At 33.6% G+C, this 22144-nt stretch overlaps 2 protein-coding genes and 1 long non-coding RNA gene across 5 annotated transcripts; all 3 read left to right on the top strand.

Annotated features, from left to right (window-relative positions):
• The first annotated feature begins 6818 nt into the window (after positions 1-6818).
• Positions 6819-7631, top strand: LOC133693379 (uncharacterized). Its single transcript, XR_009842117.1, has 2 exons — positions 6819-7027; positions 7121-7631. It is a non-coding gene; the product is annotated as an uncharacterized LOC133693379 (long non-coding RNA).
• A 3900-nt stretch (positions 7632-11531) lies between these two features.
• On the top strand, positions 11532-14967 carry LOC133694368 (protein S-acyltransferase 8-like). Of its 3 annotated transcripts, none has more exons than XM_062115869.1 (5): positions 11532-11796; positions 12550-12600; positions 13074-13379; positions 13966-14196; positions 14619-14967. In XM_062115869.1, exons 2-5 carry the CDS (start codon positions 12550-12552, stop codon positions 14775-14777), a joined length of 747 nt encoding a protein of 248 aa, XP_061971853.1. In that variant the 5' UTR covers positions 11532-11796; the 3' UTR covers positions 14778-14967. The 3 variants fall into 3 exon arrangements, with proteins under 3 accessions (XP_061971853.1, XP_061971850.1, XP_061971854.1); XM_062115866.1 differs by having other exon boundaries at positions 11533-11796; positions 12550-12735; XM_062115870.1 differs by lacking the exon at positions 11532-11796 and adding an exon at positions 12710-12735 and having other exon boundaries at positions 12572-12593.
• A 1282-nt stretch (positions 14968-16249) lies between these two features.
• Positions 16250-22144, top strand: LOC133694367 (26S proteasome non-ATPase regulatory subunit 12 homolog A-like). Its single transcript, XM_062115865.1, has 11 exons — positions 16250-16634; positions 16743-16937; positions 17040-17147; positions 17284-17388; positions 17478-17534; positions 17831-18027; positions 19540-19639; positions 19725-19837; positions 19934-20087; positions 20193-20270; positions 21633-22144. Exons 1-11 carry the CDS (start codon positions 16632-16634, stop codon positions 21849-21851), a joined length of 1329 nt encoding a protein of 442 aa, XP_061971849.1. The 5' UTR covers positions 16250-16631; the 3' UTR covers positions 21852-22144.

Below are 22144 nucleotides of genomic sequence, written 5' to 3'. Positions count from 1 at the left end.
AATGAATAATGGATGTTGTGACCTTTTTTTAGGGGTTGCATTTTCTTAACAAATTATTAGAGGCAACTCTTATCAATAAGTTTTTCTCTCTCTTTTTTATGGCATACTTATCCTCGATGTTATGCCCATTTTCATGGTAAGAAAGAAAAAGTTTTATTAGGTTTCCATGTGTTTGTATCGCTCATTATAGGTGGGTATTGCATAAATTATTTTTTCTTAATGGCAGTTAATACCTTAATGTGAGTGGTGGTTGGAAGTATAATCATGAGCTTAGAAATGTTAGTCAAACATAAATGGATCCTTATATGTTCCTTTTAGATACCTTAAAGTTGATCGATGGCTCTTGAGAGGTTGAGCTCTTTTTTTTTTTAAATTAGAAACAAAGGTGTTCTTATCTTGTCATGCTTACTTTTTTGTACTCGAATATGGTTTTTCATTGCATGTTTCACTTTAAGAAGACTTTAGTCAAGAAGAGTATACGATCGTTTCTATAAAGAATAGTTGTAAACTCTACTAATCAAGGCTTTCATGGTAATAGATTCGAGTAGACTTTTCACATTAAACATTTTCTTGTTAAACCTTTATAGATATGCTCCAATGGTCTTGTTTTTTTTTTTTTCGTGTGATGACGAAGAGCCTAGTTGTGCCTTTTTTACCTGGTATACTTATGCTTAAGCGGGAAGTGAGTTTTGCATAGAAATTGCCAAAATCAAGGATGGAGTCAAGCCTCAGATTATGACGCCATACTCAAGCAAATCCCTAGAATGTTGTTAGAAAAACTTTACACATATCATTGTTATTTTATGTTACAAACTTTATTTTGATCTGTACTCTCTCTCTCTCTCTCTCTTTTTATATATATATATATATATATATTTGTTTTTGTTCTGTAAGTTTATCATATTTGTCTAAGTTGATCTTGATAGACTTGCAATCATTGAAGAGATATGAGTGCAGCACTCGATAATAAAGTAGAAAATCTTTCATTTGATAAGGGTAATATTCCTTTCCAAAAACTTGTATCATTATTGATTTCATCTTGCATCATGGTTTTTTTTTTTTTTTTTGTAAAGGGCATATGAGTGAAACTTGAAGAGAGATCTAAAGTGAAAATCACTTTTATGGTTGGGATTTGTTGAGGTTCTACTATTTAATCTTTGGAGTTCATATATGGAGCATTCAATAGGGTTGGAGTATGAGTATTCTCGTTTCTACTTGTTTGTATGTCGTCCTGCCCTATTCCTTCAAAAACTAGGGTTGGTTATGTGCACTCAATAGTTCATACAATAAAGTTAGATGTTGTATCACCTGTAAACAGGGTGGAAGAATGCGAAGTTGTTGTTGTGTAGCTACAACAATATCAATAAGCACTCATCAATTATGGAAAGAACTTTTGGATGATGTGTAAAATAGAAATGAACTAGCTTTTATTCAAGGTCCCATAGTCAACATCATTAATAAAGTCATAAAAACTTCAAATTGGTTTTAGGTTTTCCATGGTTGCCTTTAGGATAAGGTGTCTAGGCTTTGTTATCCTTTATTGTTATGCAAAACAAGTCTTCTATCAAGATAGAAGATCCTCTAATGCTTAAGTTAACAATTGTAAAAGAGAAATATGGTATAGTAAACAAAACAAGAATGAAGGGTGTAGGTGATGTATATTATGATGGTTGTGGGTTGTATGATATATTCTCTAATGATCCTATATGAGTATGTCTTGGGTTATTTATACCCATTAACCGTTAAAAATCATGTGTTTTACTTGATGGAGAGTATGGTAGCTTACATGCATCCTCAAAGGAGAAAGTCATTATGTTGTCGTTGTATATCGTTTTCCCTAATCAATAAGAACAAAAATACTATATACACAACTGATAAAATGATTTGATCACATGGGTTATGGTAAGCGAATAGAAGAATATTCTTCTTACCAAGACGCAGACCAATGATATGATTTGTTCAGGAGTTAAACTGTGAAAAAACTTATAGGTTGTGATTGCTTTTGAAACGGACAATTGAGTGACACAACAATAACCTCTCAGAGGTCAACACCGCATTATTGTGTCTTTCAATGTTGGGCTTCCTGAGAATTTACATAGGATTGGGATTCAATCCTAGAATAATTAGGGGATGGATCGAGACCTAAATAACATAGCGGTTTGTTGTTGGGACAAGGCCCAAACAACTTAGTGGACAAGGTTGTCCGCTTGGCTTAAGTCAAGGCCCATGATTTAAGGACAGGGCTGCTTGTTTAAGCCAAGTTCCATTAACGTAAAACAAATTATCCATTCTTCTTATATATTTATTTATTAGCTCTGCTAATTTTTAAATATTAAGTTCTCATTTTAACCTAAGTAATCAAACATTCATTGAATTTTATACTCTGTAACATGTGAAACAATCCTTATGTTAATGTGGATGAATTTTGATTTGGAGTACGAAAGGTATTTTCATGCTTGTTTGAGAATGTGGTGGATGTTGTGTTTTAAAGTGTTTTTTGTTTAGAAATGCATCAGAATAATATTTTTTTATTATATAAAAAAATTTATTTATGATATCAGTATATCAAGACGATCCAAAAATACTAAAAAATAATTTTAAATAAAAACAAATTCAAATTTTAGACAAACAATATTGTAGCTGCAATGCCAAGGACACCCTTCAATTAACTCCTCGTTAACAACGGATACTAATCACCAACTTTGACACGAGGAGATTTCAATGTAAGTGAGAAAGAAAACAAAAGAAAGTCCCTGGCCATGGTTTGCTAGGCCATCCTAACTTCGTCCACATCAATGGAGTGTAAATGAGCAACACAGGCATGTGATCTTGCACCCTTGTTGTACCTCTCAAATTGTCCGAGCAGCGCCAGAAAATAATAACTAGTAAAATGCCAGAAATCTTGACATGGACCTAAAACTACAACCCAGCAGGAGCCAACATTATTGTGACTGCTTCTCGCACCCTTTCCTTAAGTCCAAAAACCACGAAGGGCCCAAATGAGTCCAAAAAGCAAAGCAATCGACACCTGATATTCCTATCTCATGCTAATCACCATTGCTCTTTCCCAGCTCATCGTGAATGGCACGTGATGGACCATGGGCTCCAACACCCCGACTTGTGCCAGACCATGACATATTAGTACCAGTCGCCCTCTCATAGGCTCACTTTCAAGGCTGATTAGGGGTGATTAGCGTCTAATCATGCCGGCCAGTCTGCTTAAGGTCGTCTTCCCTACGACTCGACGACGCGGGAGTTCAATCGGGAGAATGGGGCATGGCCCTCAACAGCTACGGGAGAGTGGTCACAAGCTTCCCATCTAGTCTCCATATCCTGAGGTTGGTCATGGTTTTGGGTTACATGCAGCCCCCATTGTCAATTATATTGTCTCGATGACAGACCAGCTTTTTGATTGAAGCATGATTTGTGAACAGAAATTGTTGTCATTAATGGTCACTAAGTCAACAAATTGAAGGAAAATTTAGATACAAACAACCATATTATAAGTGTAAGAACATTATTTACTTTCAATTCATGTTTTTATTCCATTAAACTTCGATATCGTTTCTCAATAATTTTGATTTTAACAAAGTTATTCTAATGTTCACGAAGACAATGATTCAATTACCTCTTGTTAATTCACATGGTTTAATATGAAGTAATTACCCAACGTTGTAATAATCAAGTGAGAAGGTCTAGAGGTAATATTTGAAGGGTGATGTTTGTCGTTGCATGGTTCAAGTGTAATTTTGTTTTTAAAATTATTTTTTTAGTTTTAAATTATTTTTAAATTTTTAGATTAATTTGATATATTAATACTAAAAATAAATTAATAAATAAAAAATATTTTAAAAAGCGTCATCTCCTCTTAACTCAAACTCCATCTCTCTCAGCTCTAGCAAGTGGCAAGTGACAGTATTATGACGGAGTTAATTGTGTAAAGGCACTCTTGCTTGCTTTCTTTGTCGATGAAGTGACAAGCGTATCCTATAGAGTGATGAAAAAGCCCAACGTCTGCAGTTCTCATCTTTTTAGTGGGCCAAAATCACTTGTGTGGATTGGATGGTTCTAATTGTTAGGTCTCTGAGGAGAATTGAAGGGCCCCCAACTGACAGTGAAATACAAATTTTAGATCATTAGAACTCAGTATTCAAGGGCCCTCAAATCCCCTGCTGCTACTAGCAGTGGCGAAGCTCCGTGACATTTGGTGGAGATTTACCTTAACGAGGTTGTTACCTTGCGGGGGCCCGCACCCGTATGGTCGCCAAGTGTAAGTCCGCCACCGGGGCCATTCCTAAATTTTAACTCCGACTCGCTCGAGGAGTTTTCACCCACTACCATCCATCCACTGTTCCCACTCTTTTGACATGGTACTCTCTGAATATTGTTGGGAAATGATTTTTATTTTATTTTATTAAAAACATGATTATTTAGATGGTAGCCATAAAAAAGAGAAAAAAAATTATATTGAGATATAAAAAAAACATATAAAACAAATAACTTAATGTTATCTGCATCTCAATTAGAAAATCAGATATTAAATATACAAACAGATAATTATAGGATTTTATCAAGTATAAAAAATAATAAAAAAATCAAAATAAAACAAGAATCAAGATCTACAGTACTTTTTTAGAAGACAACATTAATTTGGATTAGCTATATATTTTAACTCGTGCAGAACAATAAAAACTTTTCAGTTATAATATGTCATCTAAACACCTAGAACATCCATTAATTCTCCACTAAGATAGAATTCTCTTCCAAATATTCTAGGTAAAATCATAATGAATGAAAAGGTGGTCAGTGTTCTCAATAACTAAACGACGAAGAAGCAAGAAATTCTTAGTGCTGAGTCCTTTATTTTGAATAGCTAGTCAAATAAAGCTTTGGATTTTTTAAGGGCGATTCTTCAACCAAATATTTGTTTGAAAATTAAGATGATCCTCTCCATTTATAGTTCGTCCGATCAAAGCACATGAGATCTTTACTAAAAAGCTGCCATCTCAGTGTTGCTGTCAAAATTTTCTGGGAAAGAAAATTACATATTGAAAGTGTAATTATAATTATTTTAAAAAAAATTATATTAAAATGATATTTTTTTATTTTTTTAAAATTATTTTTAAGATCAATAAATCAAAACAGTTCAAAACATAAAAAAAGAATTATTCTTTTACAAAAAAAATAAAAAAAAATAACGTTCTGGTACAAAATGAAGACCATGGAATAAATTAACACAATTTAAATCACAGGCAAAAATGCCAAGCTGAATTCTACAATACTCTGTATGTGACAAGAATCTGTCGGCAAGAACGAAATTCGCACCTTTTTCCATGGTAAATAGCTTATACATCAACTAAAACTGAGTTCTAAGTTTTGATACGACTCATTGTAATTTAGCCGTATTATTTTCTTATAATTAACCTGTGTTAACGTCAATGTCTTAAGTGCTCCTAATTTGCAAGATTAGTCATGTTTAGTGTATGCTCATAGTGAGGGCAAGGAGGGTCCATTAAGCAGATTGTCCACGTGATTTTTTTGTACAAAACATTGCTTATCAGCTCATCCGAAAAACATCGGAGCCTCCATCAATGTCGGTTTTTCTCCCTCCATTAATCAATGCTTTGTTTCCTGCATGATTAATTAGTTCAAGAAGAAATCTCCAGTGAGTTAATCATGTGAACAAAAGTAAATTAAGGTAGTAAGCACAAGATATACATGTTCTCTAGGCATTTTTTAACTTCTGTCATGTTAGCTAGCTTGTATGCACAGATTTCTTTTGCCGCCTGAGGGGAACTGTCCTTGTGATTGGTGATGCAACGTCAGAGAGTTTGCTTTTAGGTATAGCAGAACGAGGGCCCAGAAATCTGACATGCTTGAAGCTGTTCCCTTATCCCTTGAGCGTAATAAATTCAATCCACCACTGCGCTATGATTTGCTGCCTCTCTATTATAAGCTTGACAACAAATGAATAATACAAGAAGAGAAATAAGAAAAGTGCGATTATTGTCATGAGGGTTTGGATGATTTGCACTATTAATAATCAACAAAAAGTGAGCACAAAGTTCCTGTGCTCCTCTTATTACAATGAATTTGATAGCATGAAGCTTGGATAATATATTAGACAATTAAATTCTATGGGGTTGGCTATCTAATCATGCTTTTCAGCTACATCAAGGAATCACTAGCAGCCTTGGGCACCGGTTTGCGAAATTTCTTAGTATCTTGAATAAATAAATAAAAGAAAGTCTAGGGCAGTAGCAGAGTCTCGGGGCCCTAGGCCTCCATAGCTAGAACAAGTATATCGTTGTTCAGAATCACCCCTTTTCTCCAGCAAACCAATATCCTTTTATTGATTTATTTATCCATCCATCCATCTTAATTACGAACAAAAAGTATTTGAAGCCAGGCCTCATATATCAAGACTATATATGGTCGAAAAAGTAGCCTTATCAGATAGATTTTACCAGCAATTGGATGAAAAATTCGACCTCTTGTGAGAAAAGGACACGAGCATCTAGATATTGATTTACATGAAGTCACTAGCTTAGTGGCGGAAAATCAAACAAAGTTTTAAATTAAAAATAATAATTTAAAGCGACGTTAAGTGAGTTAGTACAAAGTAAAACAAACACGAAGTGAAAAGATGAAATGCACCTACCTAATACCGATTATACTTAAAAGTGAGCCCCTCAGGCCTGAACTGATGCATTTCTTGCCTTCAACAGAAGGCTCTTGTCTATGCTAGCAAGAAACAGCAGTGAGACATCGATTTTGACACTTACAAGACCGCATTTGCTCACGTAGAATTACTACAAAAATTTAGGTCACCGTCGGTTGCAACATTGTCCAAGCATGTTGGCATCAAAGTACTAGTCTACCTCTATATAAGAGATCATCAGTTTGAAGAGGCTACACAGATTGACACCTAAACCAGAAAGAAGTCCTAAGATGGCAAAGATTTCACGCAATCATCTTCTTCTCGTAGCTTTTTTCCTGCTTTGCTTTGTTTCCACCTGTGCTAGAGGTATATTTCTATGTCTGATGTTCTTTAAAAGTTGTGAAGTTCTGATATTGTAAAGTATTCCTTAATTGGTTTCCTTTTCTCTTGTATTTCCAGCAGCAAGGACTTTGCGAGAGGTTAACAATCATGAAGTAGAGAAGAAGGACCATAATAATCTGTTTCCATCAAAAGAAAATGGGTTACATGATGTGGATGAACTAGCTGGGATGGACTACACCCCAGCAAGTAAGAAGCCTCCAATCCATAACTAAAATGGAAAATTTTGGTTGAGCAACTGTAAGAGTTTAGCCTATTCTTGTACTTATACTTCTATATATTATTTTGAGCTTAATAATTAATATAGCTCTGTAGCTAGCTAGTGCCTAGCAGATACATTTTAATATATAGGTGGGGCAAATACTGCACTATATTAATTACTCTGTGGTTATTTAGAGTGCAACTTGCAATACATGTTACACTAGGGGGGGTTCCGTGTATGGAAATTGATCTTTTGTTAATTAGGTTATATCAAGGCTTAAAGTTAGCTGACTTGTAGCATGATATACAGATGTATCTGCTATGCTTGTAATACCTTGGTTATGAAATCCAAGTGCCATTTTCTTTTCTATTTTTTTGTACCTCTGGAGGACTCTTAATTCACTGGTTTGAACAACGTACTCCCATATAAATTCCTGACATTTTCCGATTTTCTTTGTAACCAAATGGATGATAATATTAAGTAAGAAAGCAGAACCATAACGTACAGAAATATTTGATGAGTGGCAAAAGAATTATGATCTCATGATATGATCAGAGAGACTGTTGAAGACTTTTCACAATGTAATACAGACATTTAGCAGTAAGAGATCAGAAGCCGTGAACTATGAAGCTGCCATGGCTGTGTATGTATTTCAACTCATCTGTTTGTTTAGTTTCTGATCGACAATGGTAATTATAAACTGGAAGGTGAGCCATGGATGCATTCTATTTTCTTTTTTCCTTGGCTGGATATATATGGATGAACATGCACTTGCTGAGGGTATGTAGTGCCTTCCTGATCATCTGGGGCCTTGAAAGGATGAATCTTCAATGCATTACTAGATTGAAACCAAGTTCTACATCAAGTCACTTTCCAGAATTCTAGAAATCGCCCCTGTGAATATTTCCTACAATAAAAACACTATTTGCACGTCCCATATGCTTAAGCCTAAACTTATCGACAGTTCACTCTTAGCTCATCATGGGAGAATTAGGTGAAAATCAACTTAGGAAGTGCGAGAAACAGTTGTTTGAGAAAGAGTAATTAAAGTCAATTCAATGGTGAGGCTGCAGTAGAATAATAAATCTATCTAGAATATTTCAAAGCATTAAAACCGATGGAATCAGAAGAACAAGTCTATTATTACAATAAAGAACCCTCCAATACTTAAATAAATAAATAAATATAAAATATAAATAATATTCTAGAATAGAAAACAAAATCCTTATCTGGTCTGTGTTGAAAATAATAGAAGGAATGGTCGTAAGATATTAGGTGAATTAAAAGAGATCTTTATTTGTTAGAGAACTATATAATTAACAATCAATACAAGGAATAAGACTAATTTCTAAAATGAGTGGGACTGATAAATTAGTTTTATATAGTTATTAAACTTTGTGCGTTGACATTAAAACTTGATGATTCTTAACCTAACCTAATCAATTTTAACATTAAATTAGTTAAGAAATTAATCCAATCAAATCTGTCATCCAATCATATTAATTTCTTGATATTAAAAAAATAATATTATTTTTATTATTCATAAAAAATGTGAGTTGACTTGTTCCTCATGAGTCAAACATCAAATTTAATTTAATAATTATTTATTTTTTATAACTATTAAAGTTTTTTTAAAAATTTAAACTACTAAGAGAATAACCTCTTGAGATCAAAATTAACCTCTTATTTCATGAAAGTTAATTTTCTAGAAATTATCTTCTATATTTGTTTACCAATCAACAAAAAACATTTTTCAATCAAAAAAAATTTGATTTAGTTTCCAGAAAAGTGTTTTTCTTTTATTTTGGACGGAAAATACTTTCTAAAAACCGTGAAAAATTATAAATATCTTGTTATATGTTGATTATCTCAAATTTGGTCATTAATATTTTGATTGTTATATATTTTGTTTTGAATCTTTTTTTTCAATTTCATCCCTTATAATTTTATTTAATTTTATTTTTATACCAATTTTGGTCTTTATTCTTTTGATTTTTACTTACTTTTCTCTTATCATTTTCTTAATTGAAATTGTTATCTATAAGATTCAATCTCTATTTTTTTTATTGTATTTTTTTATTTAAAATAATTATGAAATTATAATTTTTTTAATCTCATCATATTTCAATTATATGCCAGATTAATTGGTTTTTAATTTTTAATAAACTTGAAAAAAAATAAAACATCAATGAGTTATTTTTCAGCTTATTTTTCATGATATAGTCAAATACTGAAAAGTATTTTCCAACTTATTTTTTATGATACATAAAAAATTAATTTATTTTTCATAAAAATTACTTTAAAAAAAAACTTCACAGTAAATAAACAATTTCTTAATATTAAATATGTATGACTACCGCTCTCTTTGAACGTTAACAACTGAACGCCTATACATATGGGCTTCAACAAATAAAAAATAAAAGGAGCCCATAATATTCAACCCGAAATGGGCGCCCAGCCCAAGTAATTGACCTCCAGCCAGCAGCGTCTGGATTGTTCCAGTACACAAATCATAGCCGTCCATGATTATCACGCATAAACCCTGAAAACCCCAACCCTCTTCTATTTGCATTGGAGAAACTTATGACAAGAATCTTGTATTGGAGACAACTATTGTGAAATTTGAATTTGATACGTGTATTTATAAAACAATCAAGATGTATAAATAAATTTTTAAAATAATTGTGAATAATAACTAAAAATTAAATTGAGAAGCGGAGAAAAAAAAACATTAAGATATATCTATTAGAGCTCTTATTGTTATTTAATTATATGAGAGTATTTTTTATTGTAAAATTTAAATTTGATGTATATATTTAATAAAATAAATTAAGAATTAAATGTATAAATAAATATTAAAAATGATTGTCAATGTTAACTAAAAATTATATTGGGAAGCTGGGAAATTTTTTTAAAATATCTTATCTTGTGTCACGTAGAGTTCTTATTATTTTATTTAATTATATGGGAATTAGTTTTTTTTTGTAAGAAAAATAATAATTTAAATTCTATTAAAATAAAATAAAATAATATACTATTATAATTCATCCTTTTCTTATTAATATTTTTTTTATTTTTACAAAACAAATCTATTTTTTTGTTCTTTGTTACTTATTTAATAAAAATTAAAAGTAATCAAAACACATATTAAAAGAGAGTTGCCATTTTTATTTTGTTTCAGGTCAGGTTTCAAATTGAATCGGTAGGGATTGATCTTATGTGACCATGTCAACCTAGTTGGTTCAAATGCGACTCAATCAAAACCTAGGTTGTTGTCAATAAATTTTTTTCAATACGATATAGTTGGAACCCCTTTTTATATACACTAAGATCATATTGTTATGGATCAATTTGAACTAATCCGACAAACTTGTAATTCAAACCATAAACCTCGTTTGGAAGTATCTAGCTATCTCTAGCAACAAGTTTCAAATATTCTTCTTCTTCTCTATTTCTTTCTGCTTTGCCCCTTCTTATTAAAAGTATCTAGCTACCTCCTAAATGATCATGTTGTTATGGATCAATTTGAGCTAATCCGACAAACTTGCAATCCAAACCATAAACCTTGTTTGGAAGAATCTAGCTACCTCCAGCTACAAGTTTCAAATATTATTCCATCAACAAGTTTCAAATATTATTCTTCTTCTCTATTTCTTTATGCTTTACCCCTTCTTACTAAAAGTATCTAGCTACCTCCTAAATGATCATGTTGTTATGGATCAATTTGAGCTAATTCGACAAACTTGCAATCCAAACCATAAACCTTGTTTGGAAGAATCTAGCTACCTCCAGCAACAAGTTTCAAATATTATTCCATCAACAAGTTTCAAATATTATTCTTCTTCTTTATTTCTTTTTGCTTTACCCCTTCTTACTAAAAGTATCTAGCTACCTCCTAAATGACCATGTTGTTATGGATCAATTTGAGCTAATCCGGCAAACTTGAAATCCAAACCATAAACCTTTTTTGAAAGTATCTAGCTACCTCTAGCAACAAGTTTCAAATATTTTTCAACAACAAGTTTCAAATATTCTTCTTCTTCTCTAATTCTTTCTACTTTGCCCCTTATTACTAAAAGTATCTAGCTACCTCCTAAATGACCATGTTGTTATGGATCAATTTGAGCTAATCCGACAAACTTGCAATCCAAACCATAAACCTCGTTTGGAAGTATCTAGCTCCCTCCAGCAACAAGTTTCAAATATTCTTGCAGCAACAAGTTTCAAATATTCTTCTTTTTCTCTATTTATTTGTACTTTGCCCCTTCTTACTAAAAGTATTTAGCTACCTCCTAAATGACCATGTTGTTATGGATCAATTTGAGCTAATCCGACAAACTTGCAATCCAAACTAGAAACCTCGTTTAGAAGTATCCAGTTACCTCTAGCAACAAGTTTCAAATATTCTTCCAGCGACAAGTTTTAAATATTCTTCTTCTTCTCTATTTATTTGTGCTTTGCCCCTTCTTACTAAAAGTATCTAGTTGCCTCCTAAATAGCTAAGCGTGTTTACCAAGTTTGGAAGGGACGCAATGTAAGCTTCATAACTTCCTCTTCCTTGCTAATGCCTTAATTCATGTCTGTATAGTTGAAATTATGATATGGGTTTTTGTTTATATGGTTTTTTTTGTATGATTTAGATTGGCAGGGTTTTGTTGGACTGAAGTTTCTATGCTTTTTTCAATGAATTAATAATTTTATTGTTTTTTGTATTGTATTGTATTGAGCATCATTTTATAGAATTTCATTTTTGGTTTTCTTCAAATATTGTTCAATATTGTTGGTTCTTGTTTTTAGATTTTATCTCTTATAACTGAGTAACCAGTCTAAACCTCGACCACCTACGGTGGAAGTGGACATATCTTGAACCTTAAATCTCGAGGTATATGGCCCTCCACTCCACACATAAGGGAATTAGGCCCCCGACCTTGTTCGACTGCAAGATGGAGTTTGGAAGTGTGGAGCCTAAGACCTAATCGATTGGTATATGGACATTATTAATGACTGGATGTTGTTACCTTCGATTAGTGAGAGAAAAATCTTCACTATAGGATATGGTATTGAAAAGTGATAAGCAATCTTGATATGGGAAAGAAAGGGGATGTCACGGCCTAATATTCTGAATGGATTTTGAGCTAAAATGCTAGCAGTTCTGCTATAAATAAAAAAGGAAACACACACACACACATGTATATTGATTGTATTTATTTAAGTATATAAATTGATAAGTTCTTTCTTCATACTTTCCTGAATTTTTCTTCTTTTAATTATTGAGTTCATCATACAGATGTTCTTCATCAAAGGGAGGCTAATGTTTGGTCTAGATGCCAGGTTCCTGGTTATTACCTTACTGCTCATCGTGGTTCCCATTGTTATTTTCTGTACAAATGTTGCAAGGAACGTCCTCCATGAATTTCTAACATACAATGTTGTTTATGTCATTCTAGCCGTAACAATTCTATTTACCATCTATGTGAGTCCTGCTGATTCTTTCTCTACTCTGTTAACTGCTGTTACAGCCTTGATGTTTGATTTACATAGTGAAGGCAGCGATATGGGAAATATGATGAATATTTGTTTATAATGATGTCAGAATGTTTCCATTTGCTTGCCTAATTGTCTCACCATCCCAATATTCCTTAAAAAATCTTTTATTTTGTTATCAATTACGCTTTTCTTTTACCCATGATGTTTTTACCTGGCCCGTATCTCTCATATTTGGCCTTTATCATGGTCAATGTTTTGTTTTCCCGTAGTTTATATCTGACAACCGTTCAATTATAACCGTAGGTAGTCATGAACTCATGGTAGGTATTGGTGCTCCTGTTTCTCACTTCAACCCGTGACCCAGGCATTGTTCCTCGCAATTCACATCCACTAGAGGAAGAGATTTGTTATAACTCTTCAGTCCCAGTTGATGCTAGTGGGAGACACACACCAATTCCACCGTTACCTCGCACAAAAGAAGTGTTTGTTAATGGTTTTTCTGTAACAGTGAAGTATTGCGATACATGCCAGATATATCGTCCACCACGTTGCTTACATTGCTCTGTATGTGATAATTGCGTGGAGCGATTCGATCACCATTGTCATTGGCTGGGCCAATGCATTGGACTGGTATGTAGTCCAGGTTGCTCAAAATTTTATTGAATTGAATGCATGGTTCAAATTGAGAATCCATCTAAAACATTTAAAAAGATATATTTCAAAAAAATTTCTATTTTATAATCTTTTTTGGAATTTTCTACTGGGTGATGCAGTCTTTCCATGATTTCCTTTGGCCTAGATTTGCTAACAAATTCCTGTTGTTCTGATATATTTATTGTTCAAACCAAAATTGCAACTCTAGTATCAAGAGTTCCCTAGCATTTGTTCAACAAGGATAATGGTCCATTTTAAGAGTTGCTGATTGAGGGATGTCATCGTTCTGAGTTGTAGTTTGAGAAGTTTTAGATAAATTGATTGAATGGATTTGGCCAATGTGATTATACATCCAACATTCCACTGCCAGCTTAGTGCATTGGCAAACAGTGAGGACAATGAAATGAACATGAACTTAGAAAAAATCATTTGACTACATGGAGGAATTTGAATTCCTCAAAGATTTCTTGCAATCAAGGACAATGTGTTTTCAACTTTTGCATGTATTGGTGAAAAATTGGATTCTGTCATAATTAAGCCAAGTATTTTTATGGTTTTACAGCGCAACTATCGCTACTTCTTTCTGCTTGTTTCTTCATCAGCTCTTCTCTGCATCTTTATATTTGCAATGTCAGCTTTGAACATAAAATTTGTTATGGATGATTATGGAACTCTCTGGAAAACGATGAAGGAATCACTTGCCTCTGTGATATTAATGGTTTATTCCTTCATTTTCTTCTGGTTTGCTGGAGGTCTCACCTGCTTCCATCTGTATCTTATTGGCAGAAACCAGGTTATTTTTTTAGAAACCATTCTCTTCTTATGCTTGAGTACTAATTTTTGTTGAAGTTAAATATTTTTCCTCAGAGAATGAGAAACATTTTTTTTTTTGGCAATATTGGTTCTGTGTAGTGTTTCCTCTCTATATGCTTTTCATGATTAGATAAAAATCTTAGTGTAAGTAGGAATTCTTTGTCGAAAAGAATTTGTGTTAAACTAGTTTTATTTAATTAGATAATTAGATTCCTAGTTATATTAGGATAGTTAGAAGTCTAATCTCCCTATAAATATAAGAGCCAATACATTGAGAATAATAAGTGTGTTGATGTGAGGGTAAATTAATCAATAAAGCATGAGAGGTTCATCCAAATACTTTTGTGTTTTATTTCCAACATTTCAATGGCCCGGTTTCTAACTCTTTAACATTTTTTTCAGACTACATATGAAAAATGTCGTCGTAGAGCAGACAATATGCAAAATGTCTATGACCGAGGGTGCTTCGGGAATTTTCTTGAAGTATTCTGCACCAAGACAAAATCTTCAAGATATAATTTCCAGGCTTATGTACAGGAAGAGACGCCCATGCGTATATAGCTCAGGAAGAAAAAATAGATGATTCAGAGGGATAGAGTCGAACAAAAGTACAAGACAATCTAGAGAATGATAATGACCTCTTAAAGATATCCCAGTGTCGTGATGTTGTTGAGGCTGATAGCTATTGAAACTAACAGTAGTGTTTAAAATAATTAAGATCAAACATAAAAAAGACTTGAATTCACAATAATTTGTTTATTATGAGTGTTAGTGTTAATTTAAATAAAAAAAAGTATATATAGGTTAAACTAAAAATATTATTCTACTCTTAATAAATAAAATTATATAAATATTATTTAACAGACAATATATGTGGAGTTCTCTTTGCATCAGGAATCTCAAGTTGAGTCATTGATGAAACACACTTGTCTCGAAACATGGTAGAAAAAAGGGAGGAGTTTGGGAATTTGTTTGAGATTCTTGCAAATAGGACGTAGTTTTTTTATAGCCAGATTTACAAGATTTAGATGCATATAGCACGTTGTTCGTGATTTCTTTGATAATAGCGCATATACCCTGGGAAGTTATCGGGGAACCCCATTTTAGATATAGATGAGGATTTTCAGTTGGGAGCTGGGTTTGGATGATTTCCATCATTAAGATGGCAGTGTAACCATTTCCCATATTGCTGAGCATGGTTCTTAGCTTCTTTTCTACGTACGTTTTCATGCATGTATTGGAGTTCTGATCAGAATTGCCAAGAAGAAGAACAGTCATTGTGACTTGTGAGTCTTCAAATCCATTACTTACTCGAACAAGTTTTTTTTACCAACAAACAGGGGTAAAATTCTCTCTTCTTTTTCTATCAGGACAACGTGCCATAGCATTTAAATAACTAAATATTCCTGAACTGCACCTTTTAATATATCTGACATGCATGAACTGTGTACACCTGAGAAAGCTATTTGTAACAAGTTAGCAAGTTAATAAAACGAAGGCTTATTACTTCGTTAGGTCTTGGTGGATGATGGAAGGATAGTGAATATTATCTCTAAATAAGAAGGGGATAGATAGCTTTAAGCTGACCGTATTCCAGATGTTATTATTTAGAATTAAAAAGAAATATATACTCATCGTTGAGGACATGATAAAGATATTAGTCATCGTGGAAATCTATCACATGAGTAGAAACTGGAAATCTTTCTGGTCTGGAAAGCGACTATCCAGTTCTGGAAATCTTTTCAGATATTATTCAAAGTAGGGTTTGCACTATCATTCTTTTCAGTTTCATCATTGAAACATGCGACTCAAAAACTATAAATTTTTCCGGTTAATTCTCAACCTCTCCTACCGGCCATCACTAAATTCGCCACCAGCCCGTCCTCTCCTCCTCCCTCGTGGTCTTTCTCATTTTAGCCAACCCACTTCCACAAGATTCCGCCTCTGCCAAGAGTACGTGAAGATTGGGTTCGTTGCAATATCTTTTATGATGCAATTATTGATAATGATTTATAATAATTCATGTGTTTTAATGTTGCATCTACTGATATAATCAACAAGTTGCAGCTGAATAACGAAGCATAGGACTCAGATAAGGTTAGAAAATTTGACTAAATAATAAGGGAATTTTATTAAAAAAAAATTTAAAAATTTATAAATGGGAGCTGACATAGATAGGAGGACTCAGTTATAATTTATAAATGGATATACGACTATAGGGATTTCACATTGGTTTCTCAAACAGAAAGGATTAGATATTTATATTGCTAAAACAACAGGGACTAAAGAATAATCTAATGAAATGGCATAAAATAACCCAGCATTTTTCAGTCTTCACTCTTTCTCTCAACCAAAACACCTCCTCCATTAGGGTTAGTAAGGTACTGAGCTGAGCAGAACTTTCTCCGACTCAAGATGGTAAGAATCTCTATCAGATCTAAAATCAACGTATTTGAATAATTTTTTCTTTCGATTTCGCTTCGATTTTGTGTTTTTGTTTTAATTTATGAACAAAAAATCAATCAGGAGGGAAAAGCGAATTTGGAAGCGGCGATAGAACAACTGCAGAATGTCGAAAAGCAGATGAGGCTTGCCGGAGACGTCGCCGGCACTAAGAAAGCCGTTACCGAAATTCTCCAACTCTGCTTCGAAGCTAAAGATTGGAAATCTCTAAATGACCAAATTGTCCTTCTCTCTAAAAAACGTGGTCAACTCAAACAGGTAACATTATTTTTAATTAATTTGTAAATAAACTCAACTAAATTATGTGTTTTGTATGCTATGATTTGTTTGGTGGATTTTGAATTATTTTTTTTGGTGTAGGCTGTAACTGCAATGGTCCAGCAAGCAATGCAGTACATTGACGAGACGCCGGATCTTGACACTCGTGTAGAACTTATTAAAACACTTAACAGTGTGTCTGCTGGCAAGGTTTGATTGATTTTCACGCTCCTTTTATGTATATATCTATTTGGATTTGATTTTGTAATGTGGGTGTAAACACGCTTGTTTCTGTGAATTTTGTGGGTGTTGTTTTGGTAAGCTTGTTTGTTTATATGGTGTGTAGATATATGTTGAAATTGAGAGAGCAAGGTTGATTAGAAAACTAGGTAAGATCAAGGAAGAACAAGGGCTTACAGCTGAAGCTGCAGATCTGATGCAAGAAGTTGCGGTAAGATTTTGGTGCTTGTATTCTTAATTTATAGAGCTGTTTGTTTTCCTGTAAGAAGATTGATGCATTTTGATTTTTTTGAGTTGCAGGTGGAAACTTTTGGTGCTATGGCAAAAACTGAGAAAATTGCGTTTATTCTTGAGCAAGTACATCTCTTTCTTTTGTTTGCGCTTTTTTTTCTATTTGGTATTTGTTCTTTTATGTTAATTAATGTCTTTGAGATCAAACAAAGAAATCGGATGGCTAAGAGGCTAGAATTGTAACTATATGCAATTAATGGTGAAGGATATGATTGTATCTAAGGTGCCTTAACTGGGGGTCTGACTGCTGTAGACCATGGACGAGTATTGGTCTTTTTAGCTCTGGTTTGTTAAGTTCAAGGCCCTTATTTGGGTTGTTTCTAGGGTTTTAATTTGAATGTGCAACAATTTTGTTGGGGCAGGTTCGTCTATGCCTTGACCGCCAGGATTATGTTCGTGCACAAATTCTCTCAAGGAAGATTAGTACAAGGGTTTTTGATGCTGATACTTCTAAGTCGAAGAAGAAACCAAAGGAAGGTGATAATGTTGTGGAAGAGGCTCCTGCTGATATACCATCACTGTTGGAGTTAAAGCGGATCTACTATGAATTGATGATACGGTATGTAATTTCCATATATTGTTTATGTCATGTTCTTGCTTTAATTTTCTTTTGAATAATTTTACTGAGTTTCTTTAGTTTCTTTGTTTTATGTGATGTTCAATAGTTTCATGATCTCCTTGGTTGCACAACCTTTGTATCTTTTTAAAGTGCATCTTTGAATTTTGCTGAGCTTATTTGGCCGTGTTTCTTCTTGGTTTAGCAAAATTTACTTCTAATGCAAAGAAATTACAGAAACGGTCCTCAGGATCTTTATAAATTCTATTTATGTACTTGCATGCCCCATGGGATGCTGGAAACAGATGTTTTTTACTTGTTCTGAAGTCTGTATTTGGTCTGTACAAGGCCTTTGATTTGGTCTTTGGATTGTAATTGTTAGCTTTATTAAAAGTAAATTGGAGTTGCTTTTAGATACAATGTGTTCAAGTGACTGTTGGTAGGGTAACACACAAGATTACATGTTTTTCATGTGGATATACAATGGCTTCTTGTTTGGAGCAAAAGGAAAAGGCCTTCCTCTTTTGAGATTATTTTTATTCTTTAATCTGGAGCGGTAATGCAGATAAATATGTTAGCCTAACTTAATATGCATACAAATCCATGCCCAATTCTATATATCCTGGGAGTTGATTTATTTTCAACCATGCATTTGAGTTGGCAAGCCCCTGTATTGCTTTCCAAGATTTTAAGTCATGCAGTGAGAACATTTGAATAGCGCTGTGATCTTGCATTATATTTTGCTTCTCATAGTTAGCAATCTGGTTTGGCGATGGATTTAAGCCTGGTTGTCATTTGTTCTTTAACGATCACATTCAGTTCCAAACTCTAGCAAATTAATATGCTTGATTTAACCAAGTAATAAGTTGTCAAATATGATTTCTAATAAAAGGTTTGAATATGCTTGCTCAGAATGTTCTGCTGCTTATGCTGGAAAGTTTCCTTTTCTTCCAACTTTTTTTTTTCAATTTAAAATAACATGTTGAAGGAAAATCAAAGTTCCTAACATCGAAAGCAGGCAAACTGGAACTTCAAATACATTGCTGATACTATTTTATATTTTGTGATTTTTGATGGCAAACTGATATGACCATGCAATTGTGGATTTCTATAGTCTGATAAATATCTGTTGAGATTTCATGTTTGTACATTCTGCTGTAAGAATGGTCTCCTTTTCTTTTGAACAACAACCTGGAATTTCCTTCAAATACAGTAAAAAACCCCCTGCAAAAAGGGTCTTTCTTTGCAGTATCTTTTCTGAATATCTCTGTGACGTGATTGCCATACATACTTCTTCTACAAGGCCAAGTTTACTTGGTGATAAATTTTCACTGAAGAGATCTTTTTGATTGAAATTCCTTTGATTTAAAAGTTAGTGAAAAATCCAAAGCATCCAACATGTCCCTACCAATTATTATTCAAACTCCATAACTTGATTTTTTGTTTGCTAAGTAGATTTTGAGTAAGAACTCTATGCAATGACTTTTTTCTTTGTGCTTTCCACTCATGTTCTAGGTACTACTCACACGACAATGATTATCTGGAAATTTGCCGTTGCTACAAGGCAATATATGAGATTCCTTCTGTAAAGGAAAACCCTGCCCAATGGATTCCGGTAAGAACTTTTTTTTTCCTAGTTTTTGGTCTGTTGAGACTTCTATGGATTCTATTGGACGGCCTTGATATTTTACAACACGTAGGTCTTGAGGAAAATCTGTTGGTACTTGGTACTTTCACCTCACGATCCAATGCAGTCAAGCCTTCTGAATTCCACCTTGGAGGATAAGAATCTTTCTGAAATTCCAAAATTCAAGTACGTGTTGCTTTAGTCAGTTCCTGCATGTTGCTGGTCATTTAATTTACCAGTCTTGTCATTTGGTGTGTCTTTTCATTGGATGCTATTCCATAGGTTGTTGTTGAAGCAGTTGGTGACGATGGAAGTCATCCAGTGGACATCTCTTTGGAATGAATTCATGGATGAGTTTGAAAGTGAGAAGAACTTACTTGGGGGATCTTTGGGTGACAAAGCAGCAGAGGATTTGAGGCAAAGAATAATTGAACATGTAATCTACTTTCAATTGTCATATTTGCATAACAGTTATGCTTTTTTCTTTCAATCTACTGTTGAGTTTGGTTGTTCATTCATTTGCAACGTGTTTTCTTTTCAGAATATCATTGTTGTTTCAAAGTATTACTCGAAGATTACTGTGAAGAGAGTAGCAGAGTTATTGTGTCTCAGCATCCAGGTTCTCTCTCTCTCTGTGGCTGTGTTGTGCACATGCTTTGTTTGCTCACATTAATCTTTGTTTTTGCATTTGTGTCCATGGTGTAATTATGCCGATCTTTGTTCTTCATTATGTGAACTTGAGCAGATTTGTGTGAATGTGTTTGTTTCAAAGATTTGAATTTTATCAGGCCTTGGTTAAATTAATAAAGGCTTCATGGTTGCATGATGCTTCTGTTTAACTATTTATTCTAATATTCTATAATGGTGGTTAAAATATAAGTAATTTGCTTCAGAAATTATTTTGTCAACATAATACTCAAACTATACCGTTCCATCCTAATTGTAACTTCTGGTGTTTTTATCTGAATTTAGATGTTGTGTTCAATTGTTGAACAGATTCACAGGTAATATTTAAAGGTCTGGTGTTCAGATCTAAAGTGGTCAATTTTTAGATTAATTGGTAATATGGTTGTTGAAGGTATAAAAAGCCTATCTGTGACTGTTACCTGATAACTTAAGTTTTTGAGTAGAGTGGTCGGTTAATAGTATTAGAGCCACTTTGACCTAATGTTTAGGAGTTGGAATCTTAGAAATCCCATTATTTGTAACTTAATTTGATGACATTGCAGTGGCTAATGCATTTGTGTTTAATCCATGTTGGAAGCCCAATTAAGTTTCTAATGATCTGGATGGTTAATAGTTAAATGATCTTTGTGTTCACGTAATAACTTGAACTTCTGAGTTGAGTGGAAGTTTGATAATGGCACTGGATCTTGGCATTGAAGAATGACTTTTGTAATCCTCTTGATAGGCATTCTCCTTGAATCTTGTTTCAAACATACCAGGGTGTAAGCTTATTAGCAATCATGAGCTCTGCTTTGCAGTTGACATTCCCATGCAACCTCCCTGCCTATCCATAAATATTCTTTTACTTTGTATTACACTTTCTTTCCCTTTCTGTATGCTTTTCATATTTTATTTTTATTGTCAGTTAAAGACAACTAGGCTAAGGGTCAGGTTGGCTTTGAGGGGAATAAGATCTGTCCACACACATTTTGTGAAATCTAGGTTCTTGGTGACTTGCAAAATTTGGCAGACAACCATCTATCTTCTTCGGTGACGCGGGCTTGAAAAAACGATAAATCAGGGCATTGCATTCTCTTGAACCATGTAAAGAATCTTATTGATGCCCCTTTGAAGCTGGTAGCTCGTATAGACCAACAATGATAGCTATTTTTTCGTTTCTTATGCTGAAATCATAAGAAATAAAAGTTAAACCAGTACCTGAGCAAAAAAGGTCATCAACCATGTTTAATGAGATGTTAAGTATGTATATTGTTCCAGTTCTTTTGCATTTAATCCATCCTTTTCTCCAATTTAGGAAGCTGAGAAGCATCTATCTGATATGGTTGTTTCCAAAGCTCTGGTGGCAAAGATTGACAGGCCATTGGGAATAGTGTGTTTCCAAGTAGCAAAGGATAGCAATGACATTCTCAACTCGTGGGCAATGAACTTGGAGAAGTTGCTTGATCTTGTTGAGAAGAGTTGCCACCAAATACACAAAGAAACTATGGTCCACAAAGCTGCTCTAAAAGTTTGAAAGGTCTGATTTCGCTGAATGCATGGAGGTCTGTGTTTTAATGGCAGTGTGCAGATGGAAGTTATCTGAGAACCCATTTAAATATCTGCTGACTGGGTTTGATTGGACATTCATCATGTCCCAAAGATGTTTCTTTTGTTGGTTAGGCTGTTAAATCATGTATGCTTCCTCTATAACTGAGAGTAAGATTATTGTTGTATACTTCTGGCACAGACTGTACCGCTGACTGACGGCAGGAACCCAAAGGGGCTTTGTTTATAGCAGTGGATGGAAATTTCTTGAGTTTTGTTTAA

Source organism: Populus nigra, chromosome 5, assembly GCF_951802175.1.
Source record: "Populus nigra chromosome 5, ddPopNigr1.1, whole genome shotgun sequence".
Lineage (NCBI taxonomy): Eukaryota > Viridiplantae > Streptophyta > Magnoliopsida > Malpighiales > Salicaceae > Populus > Populus nigra.
This window is presented reverse-complemented; position numbering and strand designations above follow the sequence as displayed.

What these genes read in the sequence shown, in the direction of transcription:
- LOC133694368 (XM_062115866.1), top strand. Translation starts at nt 12,550, where the DNA reads ATGTTCTTCATCAAAGGGAGGCTAATGTTTGGTCTAGATGCCAGGTTC. An exon ending in CAATTCTATTTACCATCTAT is followed by an intron (nt 12,736 to 13,073) that starts GTGAGTCCTGCT and finishes AACTCATGGTAG; the next exon opens with GTATTGGTGCTCCTGTTTCT. An exon ending in ATCTTATTGGCAGAAACCAG is followed by an intron (nt 14,197 to 14,618) that starts GTTATTTTTTTA and finishes CATTTTTTTCAG; the next exon opens with ACTACATATGAAAAATGTCG.
- LOC133694367 (XM_062115865.1), top strand. An exon ending in ACCCTGCCCAATGGATTCCG is followed by an intron (nt 19,640 to 19,724) that starts GTAAGAACTTTT and finishes TACAACACGTAG; the next exon opens with GTCTTGAGGAAAATCTGTTG. An exon ending in TATTGTGTCTCAGCATCCAG is followed by an intron (nt 20,271 to 21,632) that starts GTTCTCTCTCTC and finishes TCTCCAATTTAG; the next exon opens with GAAGCTGAGAAGCATCTATC.